The 23299-nt window shown below is 46.4% G+C and overlaps 1 protein-coding gene across 10 annotated transcripts in view; it reads left to right on the top strand.

The window, feature by feature from the left end:
- The window catches only part of meis2a (Meis homeobox 2a), an 85480-nt gene that overhangs the window by 35840 nt on the left and 26341 nt on the right, over window positions 1-23299 (top strand). For all 10 annotated transcript variants that reach the window (XM_050061318.1, XM_050061320.1, XM_050061314.1 and 7 more), the window contains one exon: window positions 21566-21642. In XM_050061318.1, coding sequence (XP_049917275.1) covers window positions 21566-21642 — 77 coding nt within the window. The remainder of the gene's footprint in view (window positions 1-21565; window positions 21643-23299) is intronic.

Here is a 23299-nt window from a genome sequence, read left to right as displayed (position 1 = left end):
AAACACTCCTTTGCGTAGCTGCTTTCTCTGTGTGTGTGTGTGTGTGTGTGTGTGTGTGTGTGTCAGTCTGCTTTTCTGTCTGCGCGGAGTTTGTCATGTATAAGGGGACGGACCACATGTCCCACCACCCTTGCTAATGTCAGGACATTATCAGAACATCAGGCTGTATTGATTTTGCAACACAGGTCAGATTTCAGGAGGAGGTGGCCACGCCAGGACACATAAGCTGCTCTCTGAGCACGTGGCTCCCTGTCCCAGAGCAAAGGGACAATGCAGGGGGGGAAGGGAGAAGTAAAAGAAGAGATAGAGAGAAAGTAGAAGAGACTTATGGATCATCCGCACATTTAAGAGGGTCAGGTGGCCCCTGTGCACCCTGTACCCCTCCTCTCCTTACCAGTGCCCAGCCCCCTGTCCAAAGCCCCCTGTACCCTGATTATCTAACCAAAACCCCAAGTAATGTGTGGCCAGCAAATACGGCCTAATTGAAAGGGCTGTAAATCCATTACATATTGGTCAGGGATAATCAGGAGTGCTTTAATCACTTTTATCTATTCAGGAGCAGTGAAGCTGCAACAGCAAAGCCCTGAGCCTCGCAGGCCTTAGCGGCTCCACCACGCCAGTCTGCATGCTTATTATTCTCATCATTATCAAAATGACTTCACAGCTGTTCACAGCTCCATCGCTCCCTGACTGGAGACCTCTCACCAAACCGCGCAGACCAGGCTTCATTCAGAGGCTGAGGGCGGGAGGGCGGGAGGGAGGGAGGGAGGGAGGATGAACTTTTTTTTTAATTATTTGAGAGAAATCTTTTTGCTTTAGGTCCTTTTTCCTCCCCTGAACTTGGAGCTGGATGTCTTGTTTGTGTATGAAGGGGACAAACAGTGGTTTTATTGAATTGGGATTTACCGTATGCATGCATATACACACGCACACAATGCATGAACACACCTCGTGTGAGTTAAGACTAAAAATTTCCTCATGATTTGGCATCTTTCCTGGCGAGAGCCTCACACAGCCTCAGTGCTCCCCTTCTGCAGAAGATGCAAAGAGAAAAAGACAGAATGACGCATACAGAGCTTTTGGAAGAGTCGCCAACAATTTTCTTTAGAATTGTTTTAAAATTGAATTGAAAGAGTGGAAAGGGAAGGAGGGTGGGGGCCGCCCGATGTTGGGCACAGGCGCATTTTTCAGAGAGCTGGTTAATTCAGACGGAGCAGAGCTTTCAAGGCCCTCTTTCTCTCTGTCCCTCTCTCCTTTATCACATCCCCTGCTTGTAGATGTTCTCTCCAATCTTTATTTGTTTCTTTTGTGCAAAGCCCTGGCCAGTCTTGTACAAATAATAATCCCTCCCTTTTAACCTTCCTTCATTTCTCTACTGAGGAAGAGGACTAATTGAATTATCCCCCTTCTCACCATCCAATTCTCCCACCCATAAACTCTCACTCACTCTCCCTCACACACACACACACACCCATTAGCCATTCTCCTTTCTTTTAATTTGTTAAGCAAATGTATTTGCCATTGCTGGGTGCGTTTGTGCAAGGGTGAATTCTTGGGGACTTTGGCCCCTGAATGGCCTATAGCGGCATTCTGCCATTCATGCATTCATTAACTGAGGGGGTGAGGAGTGAAAGGAGCGGCCTTGTATTTTCCTCAAACTGCGGGGCCAGCATGGAGCTCCTCTTCTATGAGCCACAGGGGTCTCTCTACATATGTTCTCAACATCCAGCTATTGTCACATCCTCTGAAAAGCTCAAAAGGACAGGACCCCCCCTCACACACGGAAAAACAACACAGGCCAATAGTAACAACTGTTGGCTTTTGGATTCAGTATAACAAAATTGCCCTCTCCCTCTCCCCTCCCACCCTCCCTCGCTGCAGTCTGACCTCACACTCTCTTGGGAGAAATCACAAGATGGTTTTCTCCGGGACAGTCGCGTATAGAAAGTAACCATCGACCTTGCCGCGCCAACATTCCAGCTGCAGGGAAAATGGAGTTTTTGGCGCTGTAGAGATCTCAAAAAATATGCGAAGAGTCCACAATTACTGCTAAACCTGACCTCTTTTATGTTGAGCCCACATGTACATGCACTACAGAGCACGTGAGCTGGCAACCTTAAATGCCCCATATGTAATTGGCAAACGGCTGGACAGATCAGCTGGTGTTAGCTGGCAGAAAAGGGTCAGACCGTCTCTTCTCTCCCTCCTCCTACCCTCCCTCCCACTCTCTCTCCCTCTCTATAATACCCCCCCCTCCCACCCCAAGAGTTTCTGGATGTCTTCCAGCCACATTAGGGGAAGGAAAATCCCAGACTGTTGGTATAAGCTTTTCAATACTACAGGGAGATTATGTTATCAGAAAGGTAAACTTCTCTGTTAGGGGTAAAATGTTCTACTGCACTTCAAAAGCATGGACTGTGAATTTTGGGAGAGGAAGGAGTGATGCAGGAGGATAGGTAGATAGATAGATGAAGAGAAGTGAGAAGAGAGGGTGGCAGTGATGGGAGTTTTGTCCTGTTGTTGCACAAGGTGATGCCCTTTTTTCGGCCAAAGCAAACTCTAAAATCTACAATTAGCCCCTTGGCGCCCCTGGCCTTCCTTTCCCTCTCACCCCCTGCTAGCCCCCCGCTAGCCCTTACTCACCCCTGTAAAGACAAGGGTCGGCCTCGCAATGAAAACAGGAAGCACTCAGATACAAAGATACCACTCTGGGCTCTGGCCTTGTCTTTTGACTAGTTTAAACCCTCAAACACCTATGAAAATAAATAGGGGACCTCAGGAGCAGAGCGGGCCAGCTGAGAGTTGGCACACGTGTGTGTATGTGTGCGCTGGAACGGAGGGAAGAGGGGGAGAGTGGTCAGTCAGATGAGTAAGGAGGGTAGCCCTCTCAAGCATCAAGCGTCTCAGGTTTTGTGCCGGGCCACCCTTTGGCCTGGGTGTTTGGGGAAATTCTGTTAAGCTGCTAAGCCAGGTGTATTGGTCCCCAGGGCACCTTGAAAGGGAAGTGATATATCCCTTGGTCATTTGGAAAGTCTTTGGACTGTGAGCAGTAGAAGTGTGTTCAGATGAGATATGCTTATGTGCCAATAGATATTAGTACAATATGTCATTGTTCTGTATGCTGTGAGTATTGAAACAGTTTTTATACACAGCAGGGCTCAGAAGATGTTGTGTTAATACAGAGTGAGGACACATCACACTTTGTCAGGAGATGAGTGCATTGTGCTGCAAACATAATTAGACACTAGTGACACTGGCAAACCCCCCCCCCCCAATCCTAAACCCAACATAGCATTAGTCTCCATGACGACAGGGTGTCATCGTCAGGTCGAGCCCTCCTAGCCGCTCTCTCAACCGCCCTTTATAGACGCACATAAAAGAGCCAGCTCGGGTCATTCACAAGACATGGGCGCAGGCAGGGCCAAACCCTGGCAACGGATGTTTGTCCCATACGATAAACAAGTGTACAAGTCCATCCCTTCGAAAAGAGAGGGCATGTTGTTTGAGTAGACTAAACAGTCAGCTCTGTAGGATCCCCAGTTTTTGTTTAAGCTCCTCTAGTCCTTCTAATCCGTGTGTGTTGTTCCAGTACAAGCAGCATTTAACTGGTGGAGACACACATCTGCAAACAGTTTGAAATACCCGAGCCCTTTCTCCTTTTACACTCGACTGCTGAAAGCTGTTTATTCCATATTTGTTGGTGCCCACTGTCTTCCCAGTTTTGTTCTTTATTCAAAAACAAAATCATGCTCAGTTAGTTCACTTACATCTAGTGTGATTAAATTAACTTTTAAAGCCATAAATATGATACAGAAGCAACTATGTGTCAGTCATATACATCAAAAATCTGTTTGCTTTTCACCTTTTTTGTTTGTTGTGAGAGTTTAGATGAAGAGAGGGTGGAGACAAAGCAGAAACAGGAGAAGGGGGGGAGTGTTTAGGAGGTAAGAGCAAGGGTGAGGAGGGGGTAAAGAGGGGGCTCCTAAGGGTCACAGAGGTGGAAGCCTGGAGGAGGCCCACACACTAATCTGTCATGTGCTCGTTTGCCTCGGAGCCCAAAAGTCAGCTCTCCAGTCACCCGTGGCAACCCAGGCGACAGTTTGGTTCACTGCCGCCGCCCAAATGTGTGACGATCAGCGAGAGACGCAGGGAAAAAGAGTCATCACATTACGTTTGTGACAACAGCCCGTCGCTTTGTGCGCGTGTGTTTACAAAACAGGTGTTGGTGACAACATGACAGGGTAGTTTGGCGATGTTAAGTCGTTGAAAAGTCATTGATAATGAGTCCTGAAGGAGATGCTCAGGGTTGAGGTTTGGTGCCGAGCTATTGTCTAGTCGCTGTGTTCGAATGTTGGCTGCTCAGCGACCCTGGAAAACAGAGACACAAGCCACCTCAGCCTGCCATCTGTTCTTCCCCCAGCTAGGCCACCACTGAGGGGCCACCGCAGCATGGACAGACCTCACAGAGAAAGACTCTCAAACCAGTGAAGACACTTGAAAAATGCATTATTTCGCACGAGAATCTCACCTTCTTCATCATCAACAAATTACCCCTACTTGTCAACAAGATGTTTTTGGTTTTTTTTAGAAAGAGGGGGCAGAAAACAGAATGAAAGTTTAGACGGGGGATCCAGTGACTTCCAATTTTCACAGGCTGTATAATTATACGACAGGCTGCATCAACTTTGCCATATCATTGCAGAGCAGCTTTGCGGTAATTTCCCAGTGTTAGTGTGTCGAGAGCCTTGTTTACAGTGTGCTTTGGCATAGTAGGTAGCCGTTCCAGAGGTTTAGTGCTGCATTAGAATGTAATAAGGCCTAATTCGTTTCATGCTCCGACATCAGACCTTTACACTTTGCCCCCTAATCCAGATCTGTCATAGTTCCACTTCAAAGCCAACTAACCCCACGTGGAATCCACTGACATATAAAGCATGGCACACTAACCTTGCATACACTGTGTGTGTAAGCTTGTGAAGAGAGCAGGCGTGTTTGGTGTTTCGTTCCCATAGAACATGGTGTTATTGTGCATGTGGAAATGTAGGGATACCTGCTTAACCCCGACGCTTCTCCTCCCTCTACCTCATGTTTCTTTCCTTCCCCCTCCCTCCCTGTTAATTTTCATTCCTGCTGTTTGCATCTTAATGCAGGTTGTTTAATGAAGTAGCAGAAATGAGTGCTTTCGCTGAGGGACTGTTTACGACACGTTCCCACTGCATGGAGGTGATTAAGCTGTGTGAAACTCCACAGTGTTTGCCAAAGAAAAAAACAGAGTAACCCGCGACATATCCTCCAGTCAGACAAGAGCGAACTGAAAAACAAAGGAGGACAGTGTATGTGCGTTTCTTAAAAGGCATTTTACAACAGTGGCGTTCTGATGGAAGACCGTGAGCGCAGCGTGAGTTTGACCGACCCCTGCCGAGGTGACTGCACATGCCCTGACCGCAGCAGAATCCAAACAGTGCTGGGCCTGTGGAGGGCAGTCAGATTTATAAACTCACAGCTCTGACTAGGGAGAGACTCCTCCAAGATCACACATGCGCAGAGCTGAGGAGACCTCTGTAAGGCCCTGTGCTCCGCTGAGAGTAAGCTCCAGCTTGGCAATGTTTCCTTGCCTTAGCGCAATCCGCAGCTGTAGTCATAACGCTGATCTGCTGGCTAGGACCTGGCTGAGCTGACTCTATGGGAAATAGAGCTGGATGACGTCATGTGTAATAAGGGACCCCGTGAGGCAGTCTGTGATAGCGTACATGCCCCCGGTGGAAAACCAAGGTTATTAAGATGGTGGTAGCTGATTCAGTGCCGCTTTCCCTTTTCTACACTTTTGGGGTTATCTTACTCATAACAAAATGCATAAGAGGATTTTGGTTTCACATCTTAGAGCTAGTTTCCTTAAATTACCCCTTACCCTTCCAGGGGTACCGCCCTGCAGGCTAGCCCCCCACCCCCCACCCCACGGTTGATTGCGGGGTTGTGGCAAGAGCTGCTAGAACGGTGGCTGCTGCATGCTGGGGACCATTGAGGCCAATGAGATTCTGCTGCAGGCCTCCAAGCTGCCCCAGTGTTGCTTTGATATTCATCTCACACCAAGAGAAGAATAATGCAAAAGGGGAAAAAAGGAGCAGCACAAGCGGTGGAAAACGGCGAACCAGGCTAAAGAAGGGAGGGAGAGGCGAGGAAAGAGAAAAGGTTGAGGGATGGAGGCATTGAGTAGAAATCAAAAACAGACCTTGTGTTTCACTGTTTGGTTTGTCATGGGACCCTGGCTGCACCAAATCCCACTCCTGCCATTTTGTGTGATTTCTCTCCCCTCCCTTCCTACTCCTCTCAAATGCATGCTTTTGTTTTGCCCGGCGCTCAGTCCAGGGGCAGGCAGTGGGATTCCTGCACAGTGGGGTCCTTATAACTGGGAGCCATGTCTCTTGTTCTCACCTCTTCCCCCCACTTCCTCACCTTTTCATTTTTTTCCCCCATTGATATCCTCTCTCTTTCCCTCTCTGAACATATGGACTGGTTTTTAAGAGAGAGCCCAGTCCACATCAAAGACTGAGGCAGAGCGGGTCAATTTGTTGCTCCTTTCCCCAACTCTTCCCCCTCCACTAGCCTCAGTGGACCCTCCCTGCACCGCAGCCATTTACCCAGAATGCTCCGCTGCTCAAGCAGTTCTGCCAAGCGTATATATTGAGCCGCGTGTTGCTGGTGTCTGCTCTCCACACAGAGCAGACCTCGTTTACTCCGGATTTCTCTGCAGCCACATCCCCCTAAGATCATGTAAGGCTATACAAATGAGCATGTGTGATAGATAAGCAACCCCCTGTATCAAAAAAATACCACATGCTGATAAGATTAAGCAGAGGGATAGAGGAAGAAGAGAAGCAAAGAAATCAAATAAAAAGAAAAAATAAATATATATAAATCCAAATCTGAGCAGAGCAGGCCTTGGCTCCAGATGTGAATCTCTCTGAATATTGATCATGAGGAAAGCTAGTCCCCATATCCCCAGGGCTGTAGCGGCTGACACACAAAGCACCTCTCTAAAGCCCATAAACCAGCTTGTACAATTATTTAGATAAAGAGGGCGACAACAGCAGTGTGTATGCCTCCCAACCCAGAACCTCCTCCTTGGCTCTCATCCTCCTACTACCACTACTCCTGCTCCTCCTTTTCCCCTTTCTCACCCAATATGAAGATGAAGAAATGAAAAAGGGGGGCAAATGTGTAATTAGCCACACATTTCTGAATCCTCCTTAATGTTCATTACTGAAACCAGGGGCAATTACAAGTTCAAAGGGGGTTTAGGGCACCAGCAGCCCGTATAATCAGTCGCAAATTAAGCACAGCTCATTTGTCACAGCACAGCACGCACACTTTGTATGTGCACACAGAAATACACATGCATGCATACTGTCAAGAGTTGAGTCATAGACAGGCTGACAGGCATCAATTTCCATGCAGGCACAAATCTCAGCTACCCCAAGGCACTGGGTTAGGTCGCCCAATCCTCTTACGCTCTGATTCTTTGTTTTCACTAGACAACAGCAAACACCGCTGACACCTTTAACTCAGCTCGCTCGACGTTACACTGTACCCTGCTTGCATTCATCCTCTTATAGGTGTCCTGTTTGCTCTTACAATCCCCATCGCCACCTGTCCCGTCTTGTCTCCATTTTTTTTTTTTTTTTTTTTAACCTCTATCTTCCTCTGTGTGTGTGTCTCCTCCCACCTGGCTGCGTCTCTGCAAAACACGTGACAGTGTGTGTTTCATGTCTGTCCCCGGAGGTGTATCTCGGTTACCTCTGGGGCCAGGTCACAATGGCTAATCCTGTCTTCAGGTGGCTGTTTAGCACACTGAGAGGAGAGCTCGCAGAACCGGAGGTGAGCTCCTGTTACAGGACTCCCTGACCGGGGGTCACCTCCGACACTGTCAGAATACACACACACAGTAAAACATACACACATGTCCTGGCAGTTAGGCAAGAATGCTCACACACAAACGCACAGCAAAGTTTTCACACACAAACACTGTCGCTCAGACACATTGAGCCTGCTTATCTATCCCAGGTGGCTCAGCCTTCATCTCTATCCTCCCTTGTTCTTCTTTATCTGCCTACTGTACCACTGCTCTTCTAGTCTTTCTCTGTCTCCTCTCATTCCCAGATCAGTCACCCTCTTGTTCACATTAGGATTCCCTGATATGATCTCCATGAAGACTTGCTCTAGTGGCCATGCGTTGCCTGTCCTGCCCGGCACCCTCATTGTTTAAGCTGCTCTCACGCGGGGGACACAGTCAGGTCTCTGGTGAATTGAATGGAGCCCTATCATGTGTGGCTCAGCGTAGTGGGAGAGAGAACTCATTTTTCACTGGGGGAACGACATCCATCTCAGCAGCCAAACGCTGGCTGTTTCATTAAGTAGCCCATCCAGGCAGACAGATGTGTTCACCACACAGCCATGTTTGCCTATGCAAGAGCGTGTATTAACCCACAATCCTTTGGGGGAGATTAATAGGCTACCAGCCCCTTTCCATTGATTATCTCCATGCCATTTTCCCCTCCGTTCCTTGGCTAGATATTAAAAACTAATGAAGCCTATTGAAAACGGGAACCGCGAGGCTCTTCACGGATCATTTTAGGTTATTTGGACTCAAACAGAGAGGGATCTCTTTAAGGCACAGTTTGAGTCGAATTAAGAAAATAAATGTGGAGAGCAGCGTCGAAGAAGCGGGGAGGAAAAGAGAGGAGAGAGAGTGGAGAGTGTGACTGTAAAAAGATGTGTGTTTAAGAAAAGACAACTCTACTCTGACACATGGAGCGGAGACACGGCAGATGTTAGCAATTCCAGAGCATAGCAAAGCATTCCTAGTGTTGGAACCACGTCCTAATTGCCATAATGGAGGTGGTAAGCGCTGACAGTAATGGAGTCGTGGGGATCCATCCCCAGCAACCTGAATTAGGGGCCACTTGGCAGATCCACTTCAAGATGGCCTGTGTTTTTTTGCCAAGATGCCCTTGTTTTCACTGCTCTGCAAACTTTTTTTAATCTTGTGTCACCAACTTTCTCACCCCCGTCATGGTGTCTGACTCAGCTGGCTCAGAGTTGGTGGTTGGCATAGGGAGCAAAGGGTGGTGTGGGGATGAGGGCGTGTGAGATAGACGGGTCAGGCAGACCTGGGCAGCGAGTGAGCAAAGAGTTAAAAGCATCCATGTGATGGGCTCACCTCTGCACCAGGCCTGGTGAAAGGCGGCAGGGTGCTGTCGGGGAAAATGACTTCCTGAGACATTACCATCAATCACCAGACAGGTCAGGCCCCCCAATCCCGCCATCAGGATGGAGGAGAGGAGAGGGGGGATGGGGACGGAGGATTAGACTAGAGGGGTAGAAAACAGAGAGGAAGACTGGGTTAAGGCTTGTTGGGGGGAACAGACTATTAACCATCTCTTTTTCTTCACTGTCTGACTGTTTTATGTCTCCCTCTTCCTCTGCCTATCTATCTCCCCGTGTCTTTCTCTCCTCCTATTTTCCGGTCTTCCATAAAACGGCTACCCAGGCATTCAGGGACGGCCCCTGCTGGTCAGAGTCCTCTCCTCGGCTCAATTGCATCATTAATTATTCCACAGGCAGTTGGCTAGAAGCAAATCTAAAGAGAGGAAGAGAAATAGAGAGGGAGCAAGAGTTAGATGGGGAGATGGGGGACAGCTGTCTAACACCCCCAGTTGGTCTTGCTTTCACTGGCTTTCTCTTGCTCTGTCTCTTTTTCTTTCTGTAAATGAAGGATGGGAAGAGGGGAGGGGCTTGGGTTACCTCAGTGAGCGGTTGTGTTACATTCCTGAGAAGGGAAGGGGTGGTGGGGGTGGTGGTTCAACGAGTTGTTGAAAAGAACACAGACGCTTGTCAACAGCCTCCGAGCTGGGGAGCCATCATGCCTTGCTTTAGGCCCGGAGGTCAATGACCCTGTGTCGCACCCAGATAGAGACCCAGGTAAAGAGAGAGAGGGGAGAGAACCACCAAAAGCTAAAATCACCATACGGTACGTGTCACTGCTCGTCTGTGGCAAGAGGTCAGTCAAAAGCCTCAAAAATCTCTAAATCCTTCTCTTTCTCTCCTCACCCATAAAACACTGTACGTGATCAGTGGCTAAGTGACTGTGGATTAGCTTTCTCCAGGAGAGTAGAAGGAAGAGGAGAGGCAGATAGAGAGAGACGGAGAAAACGGCGAGCGCTGGCAGCCACGGCAAAATGGCCCATTAGATTTAAGGAGTAAAAGTTCATCAGCTTTATTAATGGGAAGGTATATAAATGAAGTATGAATTACCTGACTTTTATGGAGTGGCGAGAGTGAAACTGGAGTGTCTTATGATATAATGTTTTAGTGAGCTGTTCTGAGCGCTCTGATGAGCAGGCTGCAGAGAGGAGGAGGAGGAGGTGGAGAGACAGAGAGAGAAAGAAGTGTGCTGGGGTCCCCTGAGTCCAGCGGCTGGAAGGTTGCCTGATTGTTGCTAACATGCGTAGCTGATCGGGTTAGCTCGGAGACAGGGACGTCCGTAGCTTCCAGGCTTATTCTTTGCGTGTCATTAGCTAGCAAAGTAAAAAATTGCCGGCACGAGTAAAAAAATAATTAAAAAACAAAAGGTCAGCCACATCTCTGACGCTGTCGCTTTTCCACACATGTGCACGCGAACACAAGTGTGCAGCTGCAGTTGAACATGCATGCATTCCACGTGCACGAGTACGTTTATAAACAAGCATGCATACAGTGTGTGCAAGCACAAGGGCGCACACACGCCAGTGCACAGACAGACACACATGCTCCCCACCATCCTGTAATAAGCGGTAAGCTGAGCTAGCTGATGGTCATCCTCCCATGGGGCTGCTGGGTGGCTGCCAACTTCCTGCCTGCTTTGTCAGTGGATAAAGCCCCTAACAAACGAGAGGGCTGTAGCAAGGCAGGCCAGCCAGGTCAAAGGTCACCTCGGCCCCCGGGCAGGATTGAGCCTAAGAGCACTACAAGGAGAGAGAGGGAGAGGATGGAAGAATGCACTTAAAGATCGGCTGCTATTAACCAGGCCTAAAAGCTATATCCCTGCCTTACCACTCCTTCTTTTCTCCTCTCTTCTCCTCTCTTTTTTTTGGCGGCACTTCACAAAGGCATTTTAACTCCACATCACATGTCGACTCTGCTTTGAGGAACATTAAGAAAGTGAAAGATCCTGAGGGCATTTGTCAGTCCACACAGCCCCATGCAGCCAGCCGCCCCTGGGTGTTGAGCAATGACAGGAGATATCTCCTTGACTCATGCACCCCGAGATGAAAGGCGAGCTCAGAAGATGTGCATTTCTGAGAGGCAAAAACGGTATTCAGTAAAAAGAGAACAGACACAACAGGTAGGGACGGGGTGGTGACTGATCAGGGCTTGGCTGGCTTTGTTCCATGGAAGTACTTGTGATCTCAGATGAATGCACCTATGGTTACCATCGGCTGTGCTCCTCCTGTCTCACTGACAGGGACATGATCTGAAGTGTCTGTCTGTCACGGCCCTGAGAGCTTCTCTCACTGGCAGAGGATGGAGGAAAAGGGAGACAGTGGAAAGGAGAAGAGAAAACCTCTCTTTCCACCCCAGCTGTCCATTCAGAGGGAGAGAAAATTTGACATGGTTGACTTGAACACATTTAGCATCATTAGCAAACAGGAAGTGTCCCCTGCAGCTGTTTTTCAGCGGGGGAGGGGGTGTTCCTGCCTGCACTGTAACGGACAAATGTTACCCACCATGTTTGCCTTTGATTTTTGACCTGAAAACAAAAATTGACATTACAAATGTCCTATGATATCTTCCAAATTGGCTTGACATTCTGTAGCCGGCCCTGGGGGTTTCTTGTTTGTCCTCTGTAAGTGGTTGTGCTCTTGTTGTTGTGTCCTGAGGCTCGCTATTAGAATGTACTGGCCTTTCTCTCGAGAATGTGGAGTCTTAAAGAGACAGTGGAGTGGGGGGGGGGGACTAGAAAGAGAGAGGGAGCGAGCTAAAAGAGGTCCTGGTTGTGTATTTGAATACTTATGCTCATTAAGTTAATGCACAATGAAAGGGAGAACCGTCAAGTGGAAACTCTCAGAAGCTTCTATTTGAAGAGCGATCACAGCCCCCTTTTCTCTCCCTCGGTCTGTCCATCTCTGCACAAATTACTCTGTTTCTGTTTCAATGGAAGATCAGCCCCACTTTACTTTGACTTAGGAAGTTAAACAAAGTCCACAGCACACAATAGAGAAAGAGGATAAACTTAAAGAGACACTGTATGTTAATATTAAGTCCCTTTCCCAACAGACTTTATCAACAGGCTCTGGGTTAGAAGTGCTCTACTGTCTTGCCCCCTGCGCTTTGCCAACAAATCTTTGGAGTCCCAGTGAAATGGAAGTTAGAGCTTCTGCGTTGTGACACATTTATCAGTGAAACAGAATATTTGATCAGTGTACAATTACAACCAATGAAAGATAGCGATAAACAACATGAAGCAAGGGCCGCACACTGTAGCTCCCTTAAATGCAATTTATTAGCACACCCACAAGTGACGTTTTGAGCTAATTCTCTTCGTCAGACTTAGCTTTATGTATAAAGACGGCATCTTAAAATACATATGCTCCAGCCAGATGACCCTCCCACCAGAGATAACAAATTACACTGCATACATTATACACAAATGCATGTTATATATCAACGTATGTGGAGAAAAAACTTGAGTACACAACAGTGTGCTACACACTTATACATATGCTACTCAAAAATATATCAAACAGACCTCATAGCACACAAGAAAAACACTATACCTTCTATATGGCTAGATCTAAATAAAGGCACCTCTGACCACGACGCCCATAACCACAGTATTTTTGTAAAGCGAAGACACACAGATGTAGCATGCTTTTGCTAGCTAGCTCACCTAATGTTAGCTTTGTGTGGCTAAAAGTTGCAGATTGATTGATGGGTGGATGTGGTGATATTATAGGTTGCAATTGGTTGGTAGTAGCTTACATAAACACACGTCAAACTTGGTTTTACAGGAAGAAAAAGTGATTGGATTTTGATTTAAGCATATAAAGATAGTGATTTATTGTTAAATATGTGCACAAAATGTCCAGGGATATGTTATAAAAAAAATTAAAAAGGGCATTTTTCTTTTTATTTTGACTTTAAAATGGCCCGTGAGCATCAGTATGTCTGAATAGTGTCTGAAAACATGGACCTATTTGACGCAGAACTTAATGTACGTGTATGAAGCATAAGGAAAAACAAGGCCACATTTGTCAGGAGGTAGTTGTGGTAATTTTGGACTCAGAAACAAATCCTAGTTTTCTTCCCCATTGGAAATGACAGGAACTTAAAAGGTGTAAAACTTGTTTTGGGTGTCAGATTTAGTGGTGTCTCTTTTGTTGCTCTCATGCTCAAGGTTTCCTGAGGCCAACTCTCAGTTAGTCAGTATAGAAAATCATTGCTTTTTTACAATGTGTACATACGCCATTAAACCAGTGCCAGTGTTTATTCAGAGGCTTAGTTCGTTCACTACGCTTTAGCTATAGCATGTGCTCCCAGAGACTTTATGACTGGCAACAGTGACAAGTGGTGTGGACATGAGGTTGTCCAATGCAGGCAGAGTGGGTGGGGTCTTGTGCTTTGACAGGCCCACCAGGCCTCTAATGATCTGCTTATAGGCCCTAAAAGTCCCTCGCAAAGGCAAGAGACCAATTACTTCACACTCCCAACAAGCTACATCATAGGAGATAAAAGAACAGGGGGTTCATTTTTGGAGAATTATTTAAAAAAAAGACTTGGAAATTTGAAGTTATTGAAATTTAATAGGAACAAAACTCTTTGTGGGAAGACGACTCTTTGGCTCAGCTGTAGTCACTGCAACAAGATGTTTTAAAGATTTCTTGAGAGCAAGTAGTGAGCGTGGCTGTGTGTTGACATCAGGCGAGCTGGAGAGCAGAGCAGAACAGAGCTGGGTGCCCCTGAGCAGCCAGTTACCACAACAAAGCCAACAGACTGGTCTGAAAAACCAGGCCAAATTCCTGCCCTCTAGGACCTGGCTTAAAGCTCGAGCGGAAACTTTGAAAGAGGGGGGGGGACGAGATGAGAGGAGAGGAGAGGAGAAGAGAAGAGGTGGAGTGGAGAGGATACGAGACGAGGCCAGACGGGTTAGCGTGTAGCGAGAAAGGGATAGCTGCTGGGGCCTATGGAGTACAGCAGGAGAAGGAGAGATCGACGGAAATGAGAGAGAGGGAGAGACTGAGAGGAGACCAGGCCCCCGCTGTAAGGATGGAGGGATCATATTCCTCCTCTTGAAAGTGGAGGGGCAGCCGTGTGGTGGAAAAAGAAGCCATGAACTCGATCTGACGATTAAATAGGCGCATCTCTATGGCTGCAGGCCACAAATGAGACCAGGTCCACAACAGAGCACACACACAGTTTGTGTATATAACTGTTGGCAAACTCCAATAGATCTATGGGCTGGGCTCAGTTGATCCTCGTTTGGGAGTCTTTTGCAGATTTCTGCACAGATACTAAACAGTTTTCTTTTCTTTATTGGATAAAAATGATACCTTATTATCATTATGCATGATAGCATTTGGGAACGTTCCCTTAAAACATCTCTCCTTTCATTGGTCGATCCGATAAGTCTGGAGGTGCATTGGGATTGTGTGGGAGTGATTGCTATTTAGCCTCATGGAGCTTGGTACAATCAGATGCCTATATCGCGCATATCCTCCAGGGCTCCTTCCTCACCCCTCATCACTCCATTCATCCCTCGCTCCTCCTGACTCCCCTCACCCGCTTTACTGTTACTGTAGCTTGGCAGGCGAGCGGGGCAGTTATGCTGTAGAGCTTCTCTACAACCTTGCACCATCTCCAGTGAACATAAATTAATGGTGTAGAGCAAACAGGCTGCTGGCTGTGGTCCAGGAGCTGGCTTCAGGAGCCCAGCCAGCGATTGTTGTGGCGGGCCATGGCAGCAACAGCAGTAGTAGTACTGATGCACTGCCAACCAGCCAACCAACCAGCCAGCCAGACAGCCAGTCAGAGAGGCAGACAGACAGACTGGGGGCCCTTTTGCTCTATAATAGATGCCGCGGGCCTCGCCAGTCCGCCTTGTATTTGCAATCATCACTTTTTTACTGTCAGAGGGCAGTCCGCTGAGAGCCCTTACACTTATTGTGGAAGCGCTGGAGTCTGGAGCGAGAGAGACAGAAGTGTAGTGGTATGTTCTGAATGCAGATCGTGTGAGGTGTAGATATGGATGTACTTTCATTTGCTGTTATCAGAGGTTGGCATGCAGTGTGTGCGGTTTTGTAGGTTGGCATCATGTGAGTTCTGTTTATAAGTTGGCTGTGTCTGCATTTGTGTGCGAGTGTGTGCGCAAGAGAGAAAGGCAGAGCAGCAGGGTTGAGTCATTGAGTCATGTGGCATTCTTGCCTGTTTTCAGACTGTTGTCAGGAAGCAGTGTAGTTCCCAGTAAAATAAAACAAACACCCAAAAAACCCTGGACGCCCTTCCGCCTCTGACCGCCCGTAACACACAAAGAGAGGGTGTGAGGGAGGGATGAAGAGAAAGAGAGAGCTGTGGGGTTAAAGATGAAGTTGAGCATGAAGATTAAAATGGAGTTGGATGTGAAGATAGTGATGAAAAGAATATTTCAATACAACTTCAGCCAGTTTATTCAAAGCACAATCCTTCGTTTGGGCTCAGCTCAGTATGAGAAAACAACAGATATTATTTCAGAATTGATGAAATAAACCAAATTGATCCCTGAAATCACAAAGCGGCATTACTTTTAATTTAAATCATCATAATTATAGTTTCATACAAATAATTCTCGGTCGTTTATACTGATAAATTCAAAGAAAAAAAATCATTGTCACAGAAATACGAAGCCGTTCTTTTTCTAATTGTCACGCGTCAATCTATCTGAGGTTTACAGACGGAAGTAATTAACTGTATCCTTCAATTTAAACCGCAAAATCTGTCAGAAACCTGCAGCTAAAAAGCCAGATATTGCTCCGTGCATAGTAAACACTCCTGATGGATTCAAAAACTCCAACTGGATTTATTTGTCATATCTGTTTGATCTCGCGGTAATGCCGATATGCATTCAATCTCATTGTCATTTGTCAAAGAAGCCAATTGTGGCATTATTAACAACGGCAACTTGATATTTAAAATGTGCCAATCTTACCCGGGCTCCATGCTGAATCCATATTAAAATGTCATTCCTATATTTGATTGCGTTTATTTCTGACAGTGAATATTATTATCGTCCTCCAGTCGCTTTGATTAAAAACAAATAAGATTCCAATCAATGTGAGGGAGGCGTATATGAAAGGAAATACTGGGATATGATAGCGCTGTAAAACTAGACACAAACTCACAGTGAAGCCCATCAAATGCTTCCAACACATGAAAGCATTACTATGCAAAAAGTTATTATATAGAATTATGCCTGTTTAGCATTTGACACATTTACTTTAAAACAAACGTAAAAAATATACCTGTATATTATCTAATAACGCCATCCAAGTGACAAAGGGTGCGTTCACAGTCAGCCTTAATGCTCCACTCGGATTTTTTGCTCAGATCCAGTTTGTGTTTTACATTTTTTAAATATGGCAGTTACCAAATTCCAATTTTGAACTGGTTTTTAACTAACCGGTGCATTTAATACACCTATGTCTTGTCTTGTTAACATGATTTTGTTCATGTTCTTCGACATCTGTGAGCTTATTATTTCAAACCTTTTCTGTAAAATGAAATGAGCGCTGACGCTATAACATGATATATTTAATTTTATCTTTGGCTCAAAAGACACTTAGGGGGAAAAAGGATGATAACGAGGAGAGAAGAGAGTCAAATTTTTAATTATGTTATTTTCCCAATGTTTGTATTTTGCCAATCTAGAGCAGGGATACTCAAGTTAAGGCCCATGGGCCAAAATCTGGCTATACAGCACCAGGTGGACCCCCAACCATTTTCTTATTCCCAATTAAATTAAATTTACACTGGATTTTTTTGTACTTTTAATGCAAATAAGGTGCCAGAGTGCATAAAAAAGCTTTAAAGTAGAGCTTGTTTACCAAAAAACCTGCCAGTGGACATTCTCCAGACCCCCCGACGGAAGCCCGGGTTAAGCCTCGAATGTTCACAAGTCCTAGACGCTCCTTGAGTACACCTGACCTGTGTGAGGCTGCTGCAATCGGCCCCTAGCCTCCTGTCATTTTGCAAAAGTAGCACCTGGGCAAAGCAAGTTGAGTATCCCTGGACCAGGGTGACGTAAAAGTGGCGTGAATTCTATTGTCGCATTGCAAAAAAATCAGACGTGTATCTGATTTATGACCACGTATAAACGTGGCCCAAATTTGAACTGAAAAGATCAGACTCCATGTGATCTGTGTTGTTCACACACAAAACGATTTAGGTCATTTTTGCTTGCTCTGTTTGTAGCCAAAATAGCTGAGGCTAAATCACACGAATCTCCATCATCAGCAAACCCCTTCAGTGTTGCCACGGCAACAGGATAAACAGCCAATGGCCTGTGATTTCCTGGGAGTCATTAGCATGGAATAGGTTTGCAAGCCCACCGCAACCTTGTGACCTGGCACCATAACTCATGTCACACACTGATGATGTCATTCATCAATGGGGGTCCACCAGGCGAGGGGCGGCAGGTTTTTCGGTGAGCGGAGGGGAGGGGGCGGAGCGGGAGAAGCGGCGAAGGTTGAATGGAGCGGGCCGGGATAATGATCGGGCTGTGGGGTTTGACGACGGCTGCAAATAGGTGTCAGGAGAGTATGAATCTGATATATAGCGGGCTGGGTGTTGAGCAAGTAGATAGGAGTCAGTGTGGGCGAAAGGTGTGGTGAGCGGTCCGGCTGTAGATGTGGTTATTGCATATGGTGAAATGCCAAGCTGGGGCTCAGAGGGGGTTTAAGGAGCGTACACAGCAGATGATGGAGCCACCTCGGCTTGTAATGTTCAGCAACCACAGGGGCCATTACATCCAGCACTATCAGAGAGCACAGAGCACATCACACCCTGTAATTTAGTCATCACACACACACACACACACACACACACACACACACACAGCTCCATTCTCAATGACTGGCAGAATGTGATCCACCTGCGTATGTGCCTGTGTTTGTGTTTTTGTGTTTGTGTTGATGCTTGGCTGTGCTTTTGCGGGGTCAGGTTGTAGGGAGTTGGACGACATGTGTGCATCAGGATAGTGCACGCTCGTGCCATTAACAGGCTTTAGCATAATTAACAGAGCCGTTTTCGATCCGCCGCTGCCCGGACGACAAATTGAAGCTGCTCATTTCTGACTCTAATTATTTATAGACTGGCTGTTTTACGTTTTGCGGTCAATCCTCTTTTAAGGATATTGGCCTTGGTGTTTGTAACTGAACATATTGAGCGGAGCCAAAGCTAGTGGGGAGATTATCAATACCATCTTTGATCTCGCTCCGTGTTTGTGTTTCATCCATTAAATAACCATGTCATACCGTCTCCTGAGGGTACAGAAGGACATCTCCAGGAAGAAACACATTAGAACAGATTTAGCTCCCTGACTCTGTTTAATATTTATACAGCAATGCATCTCACATTCACTCTTTTCATATCAGATTTTTTTTTGTGCTCATTGGTTGATTTAGCAACATATTTTTTTACTGAGGCAATTAACATTAAGAGGTTACTCAGAGGTCTAAATAGCCGTTCTCCAATTTCACGGCTGCTGCAGCCTTGTAACCACTAGGCCCACCATGCCGGCTTATTTCTCACATCTGTGTGTGTGTGTGTGTGTGTGTGTGTGTGTGTGTGTGTGTGTGTGTGTGTGTGTGTGTGTGTGTGTGTGTGTGTGTTGGTGGCACCAACACACACCATTTCTGTAGCTGGGATTTCAGAGCCCCATGCTTTAAGAAAAGTGTGGGTGGCCTGCAGTCGCTGCCATAAAAAGTATGTGTGTGTGTGTGTGTTGCGTTAGGGGGGTCAGCAAGAAAGGCAAGAGCAGGAGAGTTGAGGACAGATCAAGAGAGGATGAGGAAAGGTTGTATACAAGATATTGTGTGTGTGCGTGTGTGCTTGGCAGTGCATAAGTGCAAGTGCATGCAAGTCTTGGGGTTGCAGGGGGGTGATGTAGTCTGACACAAGGAGGCAAGGAGAGGCGAATGAGCAAGGGCTGAGAGGGGAATGAGATGAACGAAATAGGATTTTTTTTTAGTGTCGTGTCTATGTGGTCGGAGTAAATCTCCTTACTCAGGGGTTTTGTGCGCAAGGGGGGCTTTAACGTTCCCACTCTCCTTGATGAGACATCTTTCTTGTTTGTTCAAACCATTCATTACGCGGTGGCTGCTGGACGAGCTACGCCGCTGGCCGGCGTATTTATCACCGGGCTAAAGCGCGCTCTGGCTGACAGTAGGCGATTGATGACCGGGGTCTGGGCTTGAGAGGCTGAGGAAGCCTTAATACAATGTAAATGACCCACTCCCATTTCCAATCTAGGCTGCTCCTCTCCTCGCACCTCCGTAGCACATCATCTTTAGCTATGTCTCAATTTGTGTATATGTTTGTGTAGAGGGCACGCACAAAACAAGAGTGGGAGGGAGTGTGTGTCTTGTTATATTTGCGAGTGTGTTTTGATCGTGACCGAGGTCACAGCTAATGTGAAAACGCCGAGGAAGCCCAGGAGTGTAAGGGGGAGGGAAACAGCGGCTGTACTCTTATTACATGTTGTTGTCCAGAGCGGGCACACACGAACACACACACACTGGGATGTAGATATGTATATCTGATGCACATTCTACTGACACACACATGCATGCACACACACACGGGAACCAATAGACATTGCTTTGTCTTCCCTAGCCAAGGAAATGTCAGCACCTGGCAATCAAAAAATGTATTCCTATGCAAGCATTATCATCTTTCCTTTGTTAATAATTTTTAGCATATTAAAAGCGACTGCGTACACAAGTACAAATCAGAGTAATCCCTCTCTGCAGCCGGGACTCATTATTTGTCCAATCTCGGCCTTGTTTGTTATTAATTGAGCACATTCCTCAAACCATTTTTTTTCCCATCTCTCCTTTAATTAAAACAGACCACATTTAGACAGGCAGCGCCACCTGAAAGGAGAAATCGTCCTCTCGGCTGATATGAAACCTCACTTACATCAATTATTTCAGCAGCAAATGAGAAAATTGTTCTTGAGCAACTGTTATCGTTTCAAGTTAAAATTGAATTCAATTAACACGAGCCAGACAGACATTACCAGCTTCTTGAAATTTGCTTTCTCAATGAGTGCGGAGCTGAAAGCAAAAAAAAAAAAGTCTGGAGGCTAAAGGTGTTTTCCTTAAAGGGGAAGAATGTGTGTTAATGGAGCTTGAAACCACCCGAAAATAGAGGAGGATTTAAGTGTCAGTTTTTTAAAAGGAATTTTTGTGTGTTGTGATTTGCAGGTGTCACGTCTATGAATATTTGTTTGTGTGTTTGCACATGCTCGTGTACATGTGTGTGAATGTGCGCATGCATGCCGTCTGTCTACAGTGGCTGAATGAAACACATAGTGTCTCATTTGTTTCGTTTGCGTGCGCCCCGACTCCTAATCTGGCCCTTAAAGACATCTGTCACCAGCGATCACTGTTGTTTTGTCATGCTTCATAGCAGGCCCAGGGGGAGCGAGGCAGCCCAAGGTCTGCCATTTATATCAGCCCATGTTCTCTAGATTGGACCTGACACAAATAGTATCATTGCAGTCCTGCTTGCAGAATTACATTTTCAGGTAAAAATCTTGGCGAGGCTGCGGAGGGAGATTTCACAGCATTCTGTTTCCTTTTTAGCGTTAGCCTGTATTCAGCTGCTCTCTATGAAAGAGCCACCACCACGATACATGTCAGACATTCAAGGAAAGATAAATGTATTCACTGCAAATCTGCGCCCACTCGTTCTGTTGCTTGGTATTATAAAAGGATTCTCAGACACCACAGTATGTGCTGTTAGGCCTGGTTGAAAGTCTTGTTCGTCAGCGTGTGCTCGTAAGCGTTTTTTTTTTGTTTTTTTTTTCTGCGTGTGGCGTGTACGTTCCATGTGTACACTATATATTGTTTGTGTGTGGGCGGGGTGGGGATAGGGAAGGGGGTTATCATAGTTGACAGTTTTGACAAACTTGTTTGGCCAGCTCTGACAGGTTTAACGCTGAATACTGTGTGTGTGTGTGTGTGTGTGTGTGTGTGTGTGTGTGTGTGTGTGTGGGTGGACACGTGTAGGCTCTGAATGTCTATACAGTGCAAAGGGAGGGGCGGGGTTGGGTGGAGGTCAGGAGAAGGTGCAGTCTTGGGTTACACAACACAACAAACACGAGAACATATTGAATACATACAGTAATAGGCAACAGTCAAGAACTTGACTCGGAGCATGTGTTCCCTCGCAGCGTTTCCCTTTATGAGCACTTACATACGTGAATATTTATGTTAATCTGTGTGTCAAAGAGGCTCATTTGTGTGTGTGTGTGTCTCTCTGTTTGCTCCCGCAGCACCCATACCCCTCTGAAGAGCAGAAGAAGCAGCTAGCCCAAGACACAGGCCTCACCATCTTACAAGTAAACAACTGGTGAGTCAAGATTTCCGCTCGCCCTATCTCCGCCACCAGCATCGCTCTGCCTTTCATTTTCAAAAGCCTTTTTCGCCTCCCTCTCCCCGCCAAGTGTGAAAACCGTTTATGTACAGCCCTCCCCGTCGCGCATCCACACACACGGGGCTGCACGCTGTTGATATACACACAGACAACCTTTGTAACATTATTACATGTAAGCTACCAGGATGTTCCGGTGTTATCGGCGAAAGTGTTCTGCGGCTAAGTCACTGGTCTTTGTGGTTTGATGCGCATGTATTCAGTGGGATATATTTAAGGGAGAAAAGGCAGAGATCATAAGCTGCCCCCACACCCACCCCACCCCTTGATCCAAAAAACACCATACCTAGCACCGCCACTGGTGCCCCCACAAAAGGCAAAACTGCCTTCCACCCCCTCCCCGTTTTGCACAAGCTATATGGTGGATTAAGGTTTTGGTGGCCTGGCCAGCAGGGCCTTTGTAGATGGCTTAGCACATAACTGGGGGTGGTGGATTAAATAAAATGATCACAGAAGCAAAGAAATGATACAGGAATTACTTATCAAAATACTAGCCCAGGTTTTATCTGCAGCTTAATTTTGTTCAGTACATTCTCAGGGTGATGTTCAGATTAATTGAACTGACAGCTTCCTTTCAAATTTCCGGGAAGGTATTTGCACGGATTTCAGGTCTTACACAAACTTAATTATATGGAACCCCATTTTATCATTCTAATTCCATGTAGCGGGGGTTCTATTTACAAATGACAAGTCTGTGCCTTTTATTCACAGCTTTCCTTAATATATTTATCAAAGCGGGTTCATTTACAAAGTGCTCTATCTGTTGGGTACAGGCAGGCCGACATTAACGAAGCTTTTAGGTTTATCAGACTCGCAGCCTGACAAGCCACCCGAGGGTCAATTGATTTTTTGGTTCTGCGATACATTTTTTTTCTCATTTTTCCTGGATCACAATGAGAAACATGCCTGGAGAATTAGCCTGGTTTGTCGGCCTTATCTATCAGCCCCCTCCCTCGTCCTCCCCCCACCCTCCCTCCATCCTGACATACTCTCTCTTTCTGTCTCCCTCTCTCTCTCTCACCCTTTTCTTTATTCCCTTCTAGCCAAGGGAAGTCAAGCTACTTAAATTGGCCACAGGAACCGCTGTTATCAGACTTTAATGCACCCTACAGTGTGGATAGCATTTCAATTACACCAGTAACCAAAGATTAGCCCCCGCTTGCCTGTTTCATGCCTCGTGCCACCGTTTCGGGACGCCACGCACCTTACCTACAGGAGCAGAAAATTGAGTTGCCTTGCCTGTGTCATGGTGATTAATGCAGAAATAGTCTGCAAACCTGCGAGGAGAGAGAGAGCAGGAGAAATAGACGGCGACAGAGATAGATATAGGAAGAGTCTCTGCCTTCTCAGAGGCCATGAAATCCAAGCCTGGCACTGAATGCCTCAGATCCATTTATAAAGAGGTCTGAAAGAATCTCGTGCTGGGTAACATCCTCGTGAACCCCCGTCTCCACGCGGCACATGCACATACGCATAGGGTGGTCATGGAGCTGTGTATTAATGTTACACCAGCCGTGTTAACAAAAACACACCGGGAATCAATTTTCACAAATAAAGTCATTAGAGAGGCTCAGAC

This window comes from Epinephelus moara, chromosome 14 (genome assembly GCF_006386435.1).
Source record: "Epinephelus moara isolate mb chromosome 14, YSFRI_EMoa_1.0, whole genome shotgun sequence".
Taxonomy (NCBI): domain Eukaryota; kingdom Metazoa; phylum Chordata; class Actinopteri; order Perciformes; family Serranidae; genus Epinephelus; species Epinephelus moara.
This window is presented reverse-complemented; position numbering and strand designations above follow the sequence as displayed.